Raw genomic sequence first — 18092 nt, 5'->3', positions numbered from 1 at the left:
CAGCTCCTACATACATTCCTGGTATAATGAATGTTTTCAAATTCAATATTTTTAAAATATCTTGGGATTCTGGTTTCTTTAGAACCATTATTTTGAACTGCTCCACTTCGCATCAAATAAACATTTCCTAATCTGTCGCTCTAGAAAAATTGTTCGCCTCGCTCAAATCAAGAAGGAATTTACTATAAGAAGACATAAGTCTCGAAATTTTACGCTTCTACTCTTACGCCGGTGTTAGTGGGCAAGTAATCCCCACCCCTTTCAAGTCCGTCATTGCTCTGCGCTTTCCCATTGAATCCCGTGGGGATAGGTCATACAGATGGGAATGTCGTGTTCCGACTAGAGAAAAAAAAACCTCGAGCAAAGTAAACAGAAAATGGAGGCTGCCAGCAGCGGTGCTGAAACGGTTCGCGAATGGTTTTTAATTGCCATTAACAAGTTACTAAAAGGTTTTGAGCCTAACTTGATGGACTTTGAATACGTGTCTCTACGTGAAAATCGTTCGTTCTATAATTGTTTCTAAATCGAATCAAGTGTAATATACCTATGATTTCGTGAGTTCCAAAAAGCAAACCTAGGCTTAACGAAAGGTAAAAGCATAAGTAGCATAATATTAAATCCCGCCTCCTTTTTCACCTTCCCCCCACCCATGAGGGGGAATTTTCGACTATCATGCGAGCACCGGCCTCTTTTTTAGTCCTTCTTATTATAGTAAATTCCTTCTTGCTCAAATCTTTTCCAATTTTTAAGTGTTTGATTGAGATCAGACTATTACTCTAACTTTCAAACGGATTTGAAACTTATTTAATCTCTGATGTCAATTAGAGACTAAAAATTAAAAAAAATATCGCCTTCATGCCTGGACCTTGTCATTGTTTTATGAAAGAAAAACCTGTTCAACCAATAGACTTAACTTACGCTCATTAACCAGAAAATTTTGCTTCCCGAACCCATCGTAGGGAAAACGTTAGAAACTGAAATTAAATCTTCAATTGTATTAATTTTTGATGAATGACCAGTCAAGAGTGTTCCAGTCAAATTGCCCGACCACGCCCAGGTCAGTACCAACGTCCCAAAAATCCAAACAGAAGGCAGAAATCTCTTAATTCCTCGTTTTTCCAAAGATGTTACCGCTAAATAGTATTTAATGTATAAGAAAAAAGAATAAAATGAATCTCAAAGAAAATGTGTTGGCCAAATGTATCCAAAAATTGAGATTTCTCTATGAAACCTTTGATAACTGACACCAGAAGTTTATGACTTCTTATCCTGGGAAGTATTGGACTCTAACCATATCCGGAACCATCTCTGTTAGCCAACTTCTTTTGCCCCGAAAATCGGGGACAAATAGTGTCGCGCTATTTAGCCCCGATTTTCGGGGCTAAATAGTTCAGAACTGCTTGGGACACTATTTAGCCCCGATTTCCGGGGGTAAATAGCACACCCCGCGCGGCCAAGGCTATTTACCCCCGAAAATCGGGGCTCCTATATTTACGGGGGTAAATAGCAATCGCCGCGCGGCCAACACTATCTACCCCCGAAAATCTGAACCCCTATTTTCGGGGCTCCGCGCGGCCAAGGCTATTTACCCCCGAATGATAGCCCACCGGATCACGCACTTTTATCGTGCTGATTAAAGGGAGAATGAAATAGCCAGAAAACCATTTAATAATACATTTCGACTTTTAAAAGAACAACAAAATCGTTAAGAAACGTTTTGCGGCTGTAAGGAAAAATTCCTGACTAATATTGAACTCTCGGCCCAAACTTCTTTACATAGGAAGCTGAAACTTTGCAAGGACATTTTGAAGGGATCATAATTGCGTTACATAGGGGCTTAGCAAGAATAATATTTCAAAGTGTATTTGATAGAAGATAAACTTGATATAGGCCCCGCCCCTACATAACGGATTGTACATCCCTTTAAGCAATCCAGGGTCATCATAAAAATGGCACCCAGAAATGTAAAAACATCTTCCAAAACGGAATAACGTCCGTACCCTTCAACCAGGAATGTATGTAGGGGTTGGAATGGCTAAGGTCAAATCCTAATCGGCGTGAAATGATCTTGGAAAGAACTGGCGTGGCTTAATTTACGCTAGTGACGTCATAACCTGACGTAAAAATCGTATTTACCACTTAAATTATTTTCATTCATTCATTGGCTGGCAAAAAAACTTGTTTGCTATAATTCTCCACCCTCTACCCTAGGTCCTCTGCCTAGGCTGAGAGAATCGAATATGAACGGTAACGGCGGCGAATCAGCGCATTTAACTTTAAAAAATCTAAAAGGTCATTTCTGCCATGCCTTTTTTAACGAGTCATGACATTTTTTGCCTTCGGTAGACAGCTAAACAGACGTAGGGGGAGGAGCTACACTTCAAAAAAAAAAGGATCCGCCTTATGTTTCCACCATCAAGGGTACAACGAGAGCCTCCTTCGCCATTCCAGCCCCTCCATACATTCCTGCTTCAACTTATAGAATATTGTTTCGCTACATCCTATAGAAGGTCATCATGGCCTTTGGGGTTGATATGCCGTCAACATTTATAATGGTTGCCCGAAAAGTTTCAATATTGTCATCACTGGCTAAGTAAGTCTTTATAAAGAGAGAGTGAAAAGAGCCAAAGATTTCGGTAACATTTTACTAATACTAAATGTCCGGACGAAAGTGTAAGCACATAAGTCCACAATATAAGTCTAACTCTATCAGCACCCCGTACCTTCTTTGGAGTCCCTTTAAAGTAGTTTCACAATCTAATTTCACTAGTTTTTTAAACGAGTGACGATGACGTCATGCAGAGGTATTGCACTGTCGTATAGTGTGTGTGTCTGTCACCGCGTTCAGTTGTGAAATCGGAGCTAACATGTTCGAAATTTCCGGACAACGTACGCAGTTTTATAATTAGATGAGACCAGGATGATTTAAACAAACAGTTTTATTCAAAATATTTTAAAACTTCAAAAATTTTATAAACTCCTTTTCCTATTATTAACTCCTTATACAGAGCTTCGCGAGAACGTCCTTTCCGATACAAGTAATTTTACGTTCTGAATATTTTGGAGAGTTTGGTCCTTTCCCTCTACAAGAAATTTTGGGGTATTTTGGTTAGTCATGGGTTTTAACAATTTTCTTTCTATAGATATTTTTCTTGGTAAAATTTTAGAGCATTATAAATCAAGTTTGACAATTTTATTTTCTAAGGTACAATTTTTAAAGGGTTGTTAAAGTACTAGTTTTAAAGGTGTTATGAAAGTAAGTAAATTTTATTAAAAAGTAAACATTTAACGAAAATATAAAGATAATAAAAAAAATTCCTTTTTGGAACTTTAGGAGTTCCAACATCCTCCCCCGCCAAAGAGCTAGCGTTGCTTGCTCATTCTATTAAACGTATAATTAAACTTATATTTCAACTTATATTTCAAGTGGACAAAGTAAATTAATAGGTCTACGTATGGTAGAACCGTGTGGTAATTTCACTACACATGATCTCATTTTTCCATCGCGTCCGCGAAACGTTTCTTTTATACGCGCAATTCGCCATAGTTGTCTCGGTTGATTTTCGTCCTTAACTAAAACTACATCGCCTTCTTTTAATTCGTTGTCAACTTGGCTGCCTTTTACTTTATGCGCGGATGATAAATGCAACAAATATTCTTTCTTCCACTTGTTCCAAAATTTGTCAATTAAACATTCTCTATATTTGTATCTTCTTCTCAAGTCTTCTCCTTTCGTAGTTTTATTCTGATTCGATTTAAATTGTCGAGACGGTAGGGTTGTTAGTCGATTTCCTACTAAAAAGTGCGCGGGTGTAAGGGGGTAGGGTTCCCCTACATCATCATTGACGTAAGTTAACGGCCGCGAAATTAAGACCGCTTCCACTTCGGTAATAACTGTTAAAAGTTCTTCAAAGGTCAAGAAGGAATTTCCCAATATTTTTCTAAGAATGACTTTGACTAAGCCCACTAAGCGCTCCCACCACCCTCCGTACCAAGGGGCTTTCTCCACAATATATTTCCACTTGATTCTTCTATCTCCCAAGTAATCTTTTACTTTCCCTTTATCTAAATTTTTCCAAAGTGAATTCAATTCTTTTTCCGCTTTTTTAAATGTTAGTGCATTGTCAGTATAAATGACTGACGGAGTGCCTCTTCTTGAAATAAATCTCCTCAGAGAAAGCAAAAAACACTCGGTGGACAAATTCGATACTATTTCCAGGTGGATTGCTCGGGTAGTGGCGCATGTATAGAGTGCAATATAAGATTTAACTTTTGCTTGTTTTTCTTTCACGAATATTGGGCCTGCAAAGTCTATGCCAGTTATTTCAAAGGCTTGAGACTTGAAAACTCGATCTCTTGGTAGAGGCGCTGTTTCTTCTGTTTTTGGTTTAACTTTCCATTTATTACAAATTAAACAATGCTTGATGATTTTCTTAGTTAGTTGACGACCTTTGTTAATCCAAAATTGTTCTCTCACTTGAGTAAGGGTATCTGCTACTCCAGAGTGTAAGGTTAATAAATGTGCCCTTCTTATTTGTAAGTTCGTATAATAATTTGGGTTAGGGAGTATAATCGGATGTTTCTCTTCATATGTAAATTCCGTGTTGTGTAATATCCCTCCTACTCTTAATATTTCTTGATCATCTAGAAATGGGTTCAGATCTGCTATCTTTGACTCTCTAGGCAGTTTTTCTTTTCTTCGTAATGTTTCTATATCTTCTTTGAATTCTTGTTCTTGTATTACTTTTGTCCAATAATTTTCACTTTCAATTAGTTCTTTGGTCGATAACGATCCTGTCAATTTATTTTTATTTTTGCAATTGAAAGCAAATCTCTTAATTCATCCAGTTATTCGAATCAGTCGATTAATATTTTCGAAATTTTCAATTTTAAGTACCGGTTGTAAAATTACTTTTGTGGCACTTAAATTCTGTATAGTTTTTCTAAATTGTGATCTGAGTGAATCTTCTAAAATCTTTTCTGTATTTTCGTCATTCGTTAAGAGTTCATTGGATGGCCATTGTTCTTTGGGTGTCCTAAGCCAGTAGGGACCTTTCCACCAAGTTTCTTTCTGCACACAAAAAAAATTTAGTGTTTCTTTGGAGTGAAAATGGTGTACTTTTTAAATACACCTATATAACACCTAACATTTTCACATGAATAACAAAAACGGTGTTATATTGGTATTTTAAAGGTGACCATTATCTACGAAAAAACGCTAAGTTAATATAGGTGTAAAATGTATCTGGAATTACTCCTTTTTTTCAAAAAGGGTGTTATATGGTGAGATCTCAGACTTTAAATTTTATAAACTGGGATTTTTTAGCACAATTCTCTAAATTTTTAATTTCTACTGTATATAGTTAAACTGTCTCATACAGTACCATACAATAACGCGAGAGAGGCGAGAGACCAATTTCGCATTTTTTCACTGATTTATGATTACTATTAATATTAATACGAAATAGTTTTGTGGACAATTAAAATTTAGCGAAATGGAAGTTTCAAAAGAGTGTAATTCAAGAAAACACTTTTTTACAAATTAAAAACACCCAAAATAGAGTTTCGTCACTTTGAGTTTTCCGGACAATTTAAGGTGAAAATTCGGTAATAAAAACCTGTAAAACACCGTTTGAAATTAAACACGGAAATTAAATAATTATACTGCGGGATAGAAAATCAATAACTTGTTTCTTAAATTCCGTTTCTATAAATTTTTTAATCATGAAGTCAATCCAAAGATTATAAAGTCAAGGAAAATACTAAATTGTTCGTATTTAATGAAATATAACAGCATTTTTTAAAGATGATATTTTCTTAAGAAAATATTTTTATCCAGCATATTTTAAAGATGATATTTTCTAAAGAAAATATTTTTATCCCTGAGTAAAACGTAGCTAAGGAATTTGTCATCAGGTGGTATGGTAGCTTTATAAAACCTGCTAAATGTGTTATGTGACACTTTTAAAAGCGTTACGCGACGCTCTTAAAGGCGTTACGCTACGCTCTTAAAGGCGTTACGCGACACTCTTAAAGGCGTTACGCGACACTCTTAAAGGCGTTATGCGACACGCTTAAAAGTGTTATTTTAAGCTCGCTAAAGTGCTGAGACACATCCTGTAAGGAATTGCACAACATAAAAGAGTAACAATTATCTTTTAGTACGAAAGACGAGTTGAAAAGGTGTTAAACTGCACCTCTGTTGAACAATTTCCATTCTTATTTTCGACACCCATTGTTCAAATAAGTGTGTTTAAATCCTTTCAGCTTAATATCTAAAGAACAGTTTCGAAGTGTACCATATTTGACATTACCCATAAAGTTTTATAATCATTGTTTTGACACATTGCGTCCCGGGTTTAACATTTTTAGTCCCATCAAACAAGGTTTATTTATCGTTAAGTGCTCACGACGCCCACACTCTGCGTACACGGCCCAAAGTATCGGTTATCGGTTGAATTAATAGTTTAGAAAACCCATATAATAACAAAATTTCTTCTGCACTAAAATTTCGTGATTCTGCGGATGTAAATTTGAACTACAGACAAACCTTTCATTAAAAATCCATAAATATCTCAACAATTTACTGGAACATGTTTATTTACCATAATTTAAATATCAATCCATCTTTTTATGCATCATCTTACAATAATAACAAGGGATATGTCATGGATTATGGCTTATTTCACCTTTCCCTTATATTTAGATAAGCCTTCAAATCGTCAGACAATGTATCACCTTGCAACTCTGTTATTCTCAGAGAAATTTTTGCAACGAACACTTAAGTGCAGAGCTGTGCTAATTAATTAGTTAGCTAATTGAATTTCTAATTAATTAGCAACATTTACTAATTGAAAATGGTAATTGAATTTTAATTACCTTGTGCTAATTGAGAAGTAATTCTGATTAATTAGTATGAATCGGAAAGGTAATTATCTAATTAAAATTTAATTAGATTTAGGATTAACTAATTAGCCAATTGGATTTTCAATTAATCTTTTACGCCAATTTGTTGTAAAAAATCGAGGAATTAACTCTTGATTCATCTATTTGAATATGAAAAAGCCTTATTATATCGATGAGGAAACCTTAGTGCTATTCTAAATTTTTCAGCTCCTCAAACATGAGAGAATACTAGTACTAGTAGAAAATTTCGTAGTTCGCAACTGCCCCTTTCGAAATTTCGACTGTTTTACCTACTCGAATTAATAGCAGTGCGCATGTATTTACTACTCAGGAGTCCATTATAGGAACTGTGGCAAGAAAATGAAGAAATGAGAAAAATTATAAAATGACGGAAGACTCGAGGCTTGTCTCATTTTTCGAGAATAATTCATGGCTTCCGTACCCGTTTTTCAATGGCATTAAAACATCACCAAAGTACTAAATCCATGGGCACTTTTAAACTTTTATGTTTACTTATGGTTTCTTTTTTACCTTAATTAGAAAATAGTCATTCTAATTAATTAGTTTGATAAATAAATGTCTAATTTCTAATTGAATTGAATTAGTTTCTATGTCTAATTGCTAATTTGCTAATTAATTAGTTCATAAATATTTCTCTAATTGCTAATTTACTAATTAATTAGTTCATAAATATTTCCCTAATTGCTAATTCTAATTCAATTAGTTGTCAGCTAATTAGCACAGCTCTGCTTAAGTGTAGTTATTTTAGGCTATTTACCACTGTTCGAAAACCGCCTAAATTGCGGGAGTTTGGTCAAATGGGACCTTCTAATTATGGTTTCGGTCTGTGTGAAATGTGAACCAATAAAAACGACTTTTAAAGGTGTTAAAACACACTAAATATTTTTGAGTGTACAGTGAGAAGTATAGGTAGCACCTTTATTGAGTGTAACACGATGTGGAAAAGGTGGCAAACTGTATTAAAATCACGCTGTGTAATACAGCCTTCCTACAATATTTCACGCCATTTGAAGAACATTGGAAGAACATACAAACACTCAAAGAACACCTTTTAAAAATATTTTTAAAAGGTGTAAGAAATAGCTCAATGAGGTGTAATAAATGTGCCAGTGGGAAATATTTTTAAGATGCAGTGTTAAAAATGGTCTATTTAACACTTTCGGAGGTGTTGTTTAACATCTTTAAATTAAAACGAAAGGTGCTAAATCCCACCTTTTAAGAGTGTAATATTCCTTTTCTGCACTATTTGACACTTCAAGCCAAAATTGACGCCTTTTGAAGACTATAGAGACACTTTGAGAACACGTTTTAAATATATGGTTTTTAAAAGGTGTAAGATAAACCTTTATAAGGTGTAATAAGTGTGTCGGGGGAAAATATTTTTAAGACGCAAAGTGTTGAAAATGGGCCATTTAAAACCTTCAGAGGCGTTATTTAACCACTTTAATGGTGCTGTTTTTGGACCCGTCAAAATTAAGACAAAAGGTGCTAAATCACACCTTTGATTTTAAGAGTGTGTTTAAGTTTTTCTAAAGTTTCCCCTCGACTCCTCGAGTTAAACAATCTGCAGGATTTTCGAAACCCTTACAATATTTCCAGTTTTCTGGTTCAGTTGATGCTTGAATTTCTTTGACTCTATTGGCTATGCGAGTCTCCTTTTATCCAATTCAAGGTGGCTATGTTATCACACCAAAAGTTTAACGTTGCTTCAGGGAAGAATTTTTTGACGCTTAACGCTAATCTCGTTCCTATCAATGCTCCTAGGAGTTCCAGTTTGGGTAATTTTACCTCTTTTATTGGCGCTACTTTCGTTTTTGAACATAAAAGGGATATGGAAAGGTTGCCTTCTTCTGTCAAGTGTCTGGCATAAATAACCGCTCCAAAGGCCTTCTTGCTGGCGTCTGTAAAGCAGTGCAACTGAGTTTCTATAATATTTTCTTTTCTTTTTTCTTCATTGATATATCGAGGAATCGTAATTTCTTGAATGTACGGTAAATCCGCGCAGATAGATTTAAATCTAGTCGCTAGTTGTTTCGTTAAGGGTTCATCCCATTCTAAGCCTAAAATCCAAAGTTCTTGAAATAACAATTTCAATTTGATCGTAAACGGACTTATAAATCCTAACGGATCATAAATTCTGGCTGACAGTTTAAGAATTCCTCGTAAGATTCGTCGATTCAAGATTAACTAATACTTTTTCCGTTTGAAACGAAAGAAAGTCTAACTCTGTATTCCATACTAATCCTAGCACAGTAGTATTAGGGTTTTTCATTTTCTGATAAATTTTCAATCCAACCCAATTTGATCCATTCATTCTTTAAGATTTGCGAATTAGAGTGCCATTTTCATAAATTCATTCCAGCTGTTGACAGTATTTCTTTTGCTTCCAAACATAATTGTAACGCCTTTTGTTCATTCTCTGCGCCTGATTCCAGATCATCTACGTACATTTCATCATAGATCATTTGACACGCTTCTGTATAAGTTTCTTGACACTTTTTGATGTGCGTTCGTATTGTCGCTGCTAATATGTGTGGACTTGAATTGAGTCCGAAGGCTAAACGTGCAAATCTCAATTTTATTATTTTCAAAGGTTCTTTAAGGCTTTTCGGTTCTTCAAACCAAAGAAACCGTAAGGCATTTCTGTCGTCAGGATGAATATTTATTTGTAAAAACGCTTTTTCTACGTCTGCAGTGAATGCTATTTTATTTGCCCGAAATTTTATTAAAATGTCCAGTAGATCTAGGTTCAAATTCGTTCCAGTATTAAGGCATTAGTTCAATGATAATTTTGCTTTTTCTTTTGATGATCCATCTACTACGACGCGTAGCTTTGTCGTTACTCTTTCGTTTTTCTCGACCCCCGAATGGGGCAGGTAAAATACCTGTTCTTTTCTATTCAACTCTTCAGCTGGAACTTTCTCTATAATTCCTTCCTTTCTTGATAAAATGCTTCATTTTCTTCAAATTTGTGGGTTAGATATATTAATCTTCTTAAAGCCGTATGGTAATTATTGGATAATTCTTCTTTGTTCTTTTTCCATGGAAGCTTCACGGTGTATCTTTCTTTGTCGTAACTAATGTTTTCTCCAAATTCTTTTAATGATAATTTCCTTAATTCAGATTTTTCCATTGGATCTTTATCCGAAATGCCAAGTGATTCTAATTCCCAAAATTCTTTTAATTGGCTTGTTAATTGTCCATCATTACTGACATTTTCTTCGTAATTCATAGTTATAGGAGAACTCCCAATCAAGGAAACGCATGTGCCAAGGCTTGGTAATTCTACAGGTCCTTGAATTATCCAACCGAATATACTTTCAAGTGCTACTAATTTGGAATTTAATCTCTGGATTTTCCCAGTAATGACTTGCCAATATAAATCCGATCCAATCAGTACTTGAATTTCTTCGTTATAATTTTCTTCTTCTAACCCTCTATCTGCTAATACTAATCCCAATTCATTCGTTATAATTTTCTTCTTCTAACCCTCTATCTGCTAATACTAATCCAAATTCATTCAACTCTTTGCGGCAATTTTCTCCTGGAGATTCAAATTTTGCGGTATTGATGTTTGGGGTTTCTATAACTTCCATTTCCAATTCTCGATCATCAATTAAACTTTTCAAAGTGATTTTTACTTTTCTTCTAGTGACAATCGTCGGTTCTTTTGCCCCAAAAACGTGCAATTTCAATGTAACTTCTTCTATTAAAGGTAATTTTAAGTTTCTCGAAATATCCTCTCTGATGAATGACGTTTGACTAGCGCTATCAATCAAAACTCTAACTTCTTCTGCCCTGTCTCTGTACACTCTTAAAATCAAAGGTGTGATTTAGCACCTTTTGTCTTAATTTTGACGGGTCCAAAAACAGCACCATTAATGTGGTTAAATAACGCCTCTGAAAGTTTTAAATGGCCCATTTTCATCACTTTGCGTCTTAAAAATATTTTCTCCCTACACATTTATTACACCTTATAAAGCTTTATCTTACGCCTTTTAAGAACCATATATTTAAGATGTGTTCTTAAAGTGTCTGTATGTTCTTCTAATATTCTTCAAAAGGCGTCAATTTTGGCTTGAAGTGTGAAATAGTGCAGAAATGGAATATTACACTCAGAAAAGGTGTGATTTAGCACCTTTCGTCTTAATTTAAAGTTGTTAAACAACACCACTGAAAGTGTTAAATGGACCATTTTTAACACTGCATCTTAAAAATATTTCCCACTGACACATTTATTACACCTCATTGAGCTATTTCTTACACCTTTCAAGAATCATATTTTTAAAAGGTGTTCTTTAAGTGTTTGTATGTTCTTCCAATATTCTTCAAATCGCGTGAATTTGAATTATTGAAGTGGGAAATAGTGCAGAAAAGGCGTGAAATATTGTAGGAAGCCTGTACATAGCGTGATTTTAATACAGTTTGACACCACATCGTGCTACTCTCAATAAAGGTGCTATATATACTTTTCACTGTACAAACACAATTAATTAGTGTCTATTAACACCTTTAAAAATGTTCTTATGTGTCCACAATTCACACAGACCGAAACCATAATTGGGAGGTCCAATTCGACCCATTTCCCGCAATTATGGCGGTTTCCGAAAAGTGGTAATTAGCCTCAAAAGACTACACTTAACGAAAGTGTTCATTGCTAAAACTTCTCTGATAATAACAGAGTTGCAAGGTGATACATTGTCTAACGATTTGAAGGCTTATGTAAATATAAGGGAAAGAAGAAATAAGCCATAATCCATAACATATCCTTTGTTATTATTGTAACATGATGCTTAAAAAGATAAATATACATTTAAATTATGGTAAATAAACATGTTCCAGTAAATTGTTGAGATATTTATGGATTTTTAATGAAAGGTTTGTCTGTAGTTCAAATTTACATCCGCAGAGTCACGAAATTTTAGTGCAGAAGAAATGTTGTTATTATATGGGTTTTCTAAACTATTAATTCAACCGATAAGCAATACTTTGGACTGTATACGCAGAGTGTGGGCGTCGTGAGCACTTAACGATAAATTAACCTTGTTTGATTGGATTAAAAATGTTAAACCCGGGACGCAATGCGTCAAAACAAATAATGATTATAGAACTTTATGGGTAATGTCAAATAAGGTGGACTTCGAAACTGTTCATTAGATATTAAGCTGAAAGGATTTAAACACACTTATTTGAACAATGGGTGTCGAAAATAAGAAAGGAAATTGTTTAACAGAGGTGCAGTTTAACACCTTTTCAACTCGTCTTTCGTACTAAAAGATAATTGTTACTCTTTTATGTGTGTTGTTCAATTCCTTACAGGATGCGTCTCAGCACCTTTGCGAGCTTAAAATAACACTTTTAAGCTTGTCGCATAACAACTTTAAGAGTGTCGCGTAACGCCTTTTAGAGTGTCGCGTAACGCTTTTAAGGGTGTTGCGTAACGAACGCTTTTAAGAGTGTCGCGTAACGCCTTTAAGAGTGTCGCGTAACACTTTTAAGAGTGTCCTGTAATGCCTTTAAGAGCGTCGCGTAACGCTTTTAACAGTGTCGCGTAACGCTTTTAAAAGTGTTACATAACACATTTAGCAGGTTTTATAAAGCATACCATACCACCTGATCACCAATTCCTTAGCTACGTTTTACTCAGGGATAAAAATATTTTCTTAAGAAAATATCATCTTTAAAAAATGCTGTTATATTTCATTTAATACGAACAATTAAGTCTTTTTCCTTGACTTAATAATCTTTGGATTGACTTCAAAATTAAAACATACTGAAGACCTCATTTAAGAAACAAGTTATTGATTTTCTATCCCTCAGTATTTAATTTCCATGTTTAATTTCAAACGGTGTTTAAAGGTTTTTATTACCGAAATTGTCCGGAAAAACTCAAGGCGACGAAACTCTATTTTGGGTGTTTTTAATTTGTAAAAAAAGAGGTGTTTTCTTAAATTACACTCTTTTTCCATTTTGCTAAATATTAATTATCCACAAAAATATTTCATATTATTATTAATCATAATCAAAAAGCAATGTAAAAATGCGAAATTGTTCTCTCGCCGCTCTCGCGTTAATGTATGGTACTGTATGAGATAGTTTAACTATAGCAATTAAAAATTTACAGAATTGTGCTAAAAAATACCAGTTTATAAAATTTAAAGTCTGAGATCTACCATTATAACACCCTTTCCAAAAAAAAGGAGTAATTCCAGATCGATTTTACACCTTTATTAACTAAGCTTTTTGTCGTAGATAATGGTCACCTTTAAAATACCAATATAACACCGTTTTTGTTATTCATGTGAAAATGTTAGGCGTTATATAGGTGTATTTAAAAAGTACACCATTTTCACTCCAAAGAAACACTCAATTTTTTTTTGTGTGTATCCTTTAAGCTGAGCGCGAGCTGTTTGAAGTAAAACAGCACTTTCTTTCTTATCTGTAGGAACTACGGAGTTACTACTTATTTCCTTTGGAGACGTTTCTTCTACCTTATTCGCTTCAACTCCCTTTTTGTTTTCTCGTTTTTCCCCTTGTGCACACACAGCTGCGTGGTGTCTTCCATTACATTGTTTACATTTGATCTGAGATTCGCAATTTTTTGCTAAATGACCCGCTACAATACAAATGTACACTCTAAGAAATGGAAGTGTTAAAAAGGTGTTAAAACGGTGTAAACACCGTAAAAACACCCAAAAGAGTGTTTTATTAGCTTGAGTTTTTAGAGGCCAATTTAAAGTGTAAATTCGGTGTAAAATAACACTATTAAAACACCGTTCGAAATTAAACATGAAAAATTATAATACTGCTGGTTTCTTAAATAAGATCTTTCATTTATTTTTCATTAATGTTTTAATATTAAAGTCAATACAAACAGTAAAATATTATTGAAAAACGTACTTGTTAAACCTTTTTTAAAGATGATATTCATGAAAGAAAACAGTTTTATCCTTTAAATAAAATTAACAAAGAAATTGGTAATCTGGCGGTGTTGTACCTTCATAAAACTATGCTAAACGTGTTAGGCGACACTCTTACAGGTGTTAAGCGATACTCTTAAAAACCGAGACTAGGTTAGATACTGGCCTCACAGTAGGGCCAGCTTGAGAAGCCAAAGTGGGTGACTTGCTTTTGTGACATGTTTTATCAATATTTTGAGAAAAATTAGAGTACTAAATGAATTTTTTTTGTAAAATCTGTAGTGCAAATTAGATTAAACGCGTTTCTGGTGCTCGAAAAACTCTTAGTGAAAAGAGATTATTAAATTTAACAAGAACGTCTATATCTACTGCTTGAATATTATAGCTTCCAAAACTAATTTAATACTCTATGCTTTTGTACGAATTGAAAACTTTCTGCCTTTTTCAGAAGTTTATAAACCCGTAAAAATGACTTTATACGCAACAACCCTCGCTTAAAAAGGTATAGTTCTGCATGTGAGAATTTTCCTCCCTATAGGTGATGAAGTTCTCTCAAGATGTAACCCTGCTATGAATATAGCATTAATTGCTAATAATACTGCGGAATGGCGGATAATCAAAATTTAATTAAACAGGAAAACCATACTCGGTATTTGAGTTATGCCTCATGAGTGGTCAAAATGTAGCTACTATAGTGTTTTTTTACGTCATCGGTTTTGCTCTTAAGTCTAGGAAAAGTACTAGAATTTCTCCTACTATCCTACCAAAAAATCTCCCACTTTTAAAGGTGTTACGCGACACTCTTAAAGGTGTGAAGCGACACTCTGAAAGGTGCTATGCCGCACCCTTTAAGGAGTTGCACAACACTAATACGAGAGTAAAAATTCATTTTCCGTGCGATATAAGAGATAAAAAGGTGTTAAACTGCACCTCTGATGCACAATTTTATACTTATCTTTGCCACCAATTGCTCAAATAAGTGTTATAAGGGGTGTAAATGAACCCCTGTAACGGTGTCAAATTTGGACCCATATAAACTACTTTTAAAGGTGTTAAAGCACACCCCGTTTTCTTAGAGTGTAAGTGTGATTAAATCCCTTCAGGGGTGTAAATGTACACCTGTAACGGTGTCAAATTTGGACCCATATAAAGTACTTATAAAGGTGTTAAATCACACTCCAATTTCTTAGAGTGTAACATCTTCCTAATTTCTTTAAAATGTTTTTTTCTTTCTTCGACTTTCGTTATGCTTTTGCATGCTTCCGACTTATGATTATATCGCTGACAAAATAAGCAAAATCCGCTATTTTGAGTGGTCATTCCCGTGATCAAAGCTGCTGATGAAGTGTACGAGGGTTTATTATCCTTTTAGTAGGATTCACTAGCGCTATAATTCGTTCTGCTATTTGTGTTTGTTCGACTGAAGTTTTGAACTTGTGATGAATGGAGCGTTTCTCCCGAGCTTTTCATTTTATAAAAATAGGCTCTTTCCCTACTTTGTAATTCTTTTCTTATAAACTCTAATAACTCTTCTGCGTCTAATTCTTGCTGAACATTTCTTGTTCTATTAAATTCGACGTTTATGTCGTCTGGGAGTTTCCCTAACAGTATGGGACAAAGAATAGTTCCGTATTTTTCTGATGCTCTTACTCCAAGAGCTTGGAGACCTCTTACTTCCATTTCACATACGTCAAAAAAGTGTCTATAAGCTTTCAGATCGCTTGACTTCGCAATAGGTTGTAATATGCGCGGTGACAATGTCAGTCTTATTACCGAATCTCTCGTGTATTCTATCTATAGCAGTATCATAATTTGCGTCTGAAAATGACATTCCGGTAACCGCGGATGCAGCTTCGCCTTGTAAATAGGATTTTAAATAATTGAATTTTACACTCTTAGGTATCGGATTATTATTATGAATCGCGTTTTCAAATTGAGACCAAAAGTCTGTCCATTTAGTTATTTCCCCATTATATTTCTCTATTTCTAATTTTGGCAATGACATATTAAAGTTTTGCGCGACAGGCTGTGGCATACAATACGAGAAAGGTACTTGCGGATATATAGGCTGGCTTGCCTGATAAGGTAGCGTTCCTGTTCCCATTCCTAGTCCAATACCTCCCATTTGTGGTGGCATTGTATTTGATAACGACACTAGCGGCGGGTTCGTTGATATAACACTAGGTACAGTTTGTACTGTAGAAATTAAAGTCTGTGGAGTCTGTATTCCCGCACTAGTTGTAATGAACGCTTGTGGTGAAACTGCAGGTAGTTGAAACGAACTACTTGAGATTCTTGTTCCAGGGATGAAAGGTGAAGTCATGATTAGTGGATTCTGGGCTGCTTCTGTCGATGTCGCCTCTTTGGGATTTGTACAAGATTCTGATGATTCTTCCATTATATCTCTCGATTCAGGGACTCGGATGTTTTCGATCAATTCAGCCATTCTATAAGCTGACGGTACTTTTGTAGCTTTTCTTGCATGATGCTTATATAATGTTGTAGAGTCACTTTAGCGGTAACCATATCTTCCTCACATTTTTCGCGAGAGTCTATTTCCTTTTCGATCGAAGATGTTGGGAGAAGTCGATATATATTTCTATCCAATTTTCTTATAATTGATTCGTGCTCGTTTAATTGGACCTTCATGATCTTTAATGCTACTAGATTCATTTCTGGTTTCTGCGTCTCACTGTGAATCCGTTTCAGCAAATTGATTAATTTTCTTCTCGTGGCGGTTCTCATGGCTTTTGCCTTTTCTAATTTTTCTTCAAGTGTCATTTCGAAACTGCTTTCAGAACTGACTTCGTCGTCTTCATTACTTTCTTCTCCCGTAAGTAAGGGAGGGAAAGAAAAGAGAGTCCTCTATCGTAAATTCAAAAGAAATATTATGGAGCAATCGGATATAAAACAAGTAATCCTGGGGTAATATATTCGCCGGATTCCGACCTAAGGGGGTTAGACATTTTCAGTGCTGTATTTTTTCTCATTCCATTTCGGCCTATATTGCTTCTTACGTTCTCCATGGTGCATTGTCCTTTCCACAATAAAAACATCGTAAGCAAAATTCGCTGATCCTAAACATCGCTGCCACATGTTGTATTTTCAGATTTAAACTTGACTTGGAAAAGTTTTCTTCTATTTACTTTTATTCTCAAAATTCCCCGGCTTTCATTGACTTTATGGAAAGATTAAAAAAACAGATCTTTGTGCCAAATCTTATATTAGAGGGCCACTTCGGAAAAACTTTAAATTCGCTAACATTTGAAAGTTTTCCTGATCTGTGGAAATCTTTCCAAAAACGGTTGAAAACATAACCGCTTTCCTCCGTTCACCAGCGGAGAAATATAACCAAACGGTTAGGCCACTTCCAGATACGCCAACTTTTTTACACGACCCAACTACTTTACTCAACTTTGTTTTTCAAATAAAAGACGCTCACACTACACGTGACGCTTGCTCTTTGGTAAGACGTTGCAACTTAAGAGGGCATGGAAGTCTGTAGGTGTCAAGGGGTTGGCATGGTTTCAGCGGGTGGCGACTTCTGGCGTGGAAAATGGAAGCATAGAGATTTGATTTATACGTTTCCTTTTAGTGGCTGCTAACGTTTTTCACGGTTCAATGCCGGCAGTCATCCTTAAAAAAAGGCATCAGCTGCTAAAAACGTTAAACCCTTATGGCTTGCTGGCTTTCCAGAGCTAACCCTAGCGTAGTCGTATCCTTTTCTCCAGTTCAAAGTTGGTTCCTGAGAAGAAGAACTACTTGTCGCTTCGGCTATTTCTTAATCTCAAATATGGGAGAAGGAATACGTTCCAGGGTTTAATCGGATTTTTCGCGGTTCAAGCACGTCCCAAGGGCCAATACCGTACCGCTTTTTAATGAATTTTATAATTAAAACGAAGCTACTTTAATATGTAAATTAAACTAAGAATCACGCTGAAGTTGAGTTAGTTTCTAATTTAACACGTAATATGTCTCGAACGGAAAACATTTATTGTATTAAAAATCGTAATTATTATAAGGAACAGTAAAATAAGGAATTTACATATTTGGATGTACTCTCTGATATTTACTTCTCTTTTGAGTGCTCCATGGCTCAACCCACATTTTTCGCCGTCAACATAAAAACAATAAGCTCTTTTTTAACCAGTAGGGAGGTTGGTTGGTGTCTGAACAATTTTAGGATATATATTAGCTAGCAAAAAAGAGCAATTCATAAAGCGCTAAAGCAGAGTTTACTTTGGA

General features: G+C 35.0%; 1 protein-coding gene across 1 annotated transcript; it reads right to left on the bottom strand.

Annotated features, from left to right (window-relative positions):
- Positions 1-3415: 3415 nt before the first annotated feature.
- On the bottom strand, positions 3416-9568 carry LOC149713667 (uncharacterized). The gene is made up of 5 exons (XM_089844109.1): positions 9550-9568; positions 9320-9484; positions 8716-8987; positions 4913-5071; positions 3416-4834 (listed from the first exon to the last, which is right to left on the bottom strand). Exons 1-5 carry the CDS (start codon positions 9566-9568, stop codon positions 3416-3418), a joined length of 2034 nt encoding a protein of 677 aa, XP_089700235.1.
- Positions 9569-18092: the final 8524 nt, after the last annotated feature.

Source organism: Phalangium opilio, unplaced genomic scaffold (genome assembly GCF_054372755.1).
Source record: "Phalangium opilio isolate 3A_F unplaced genomic scaffold, DU_Popi_V2 ptg000009l_1, whole genome shotgun sequence".
In the NCBI taxonomy this organism is placed as follows: domain Eukaryota; kingdom Metazoa; phylum Arthropoda; class Arachnida; order Opiliones; family Phalangiidae; genus Phalangium; species Phalangium opilio.
This window is presented reverse-complemented; position numbering and strand designations above follow the sequence as displayed.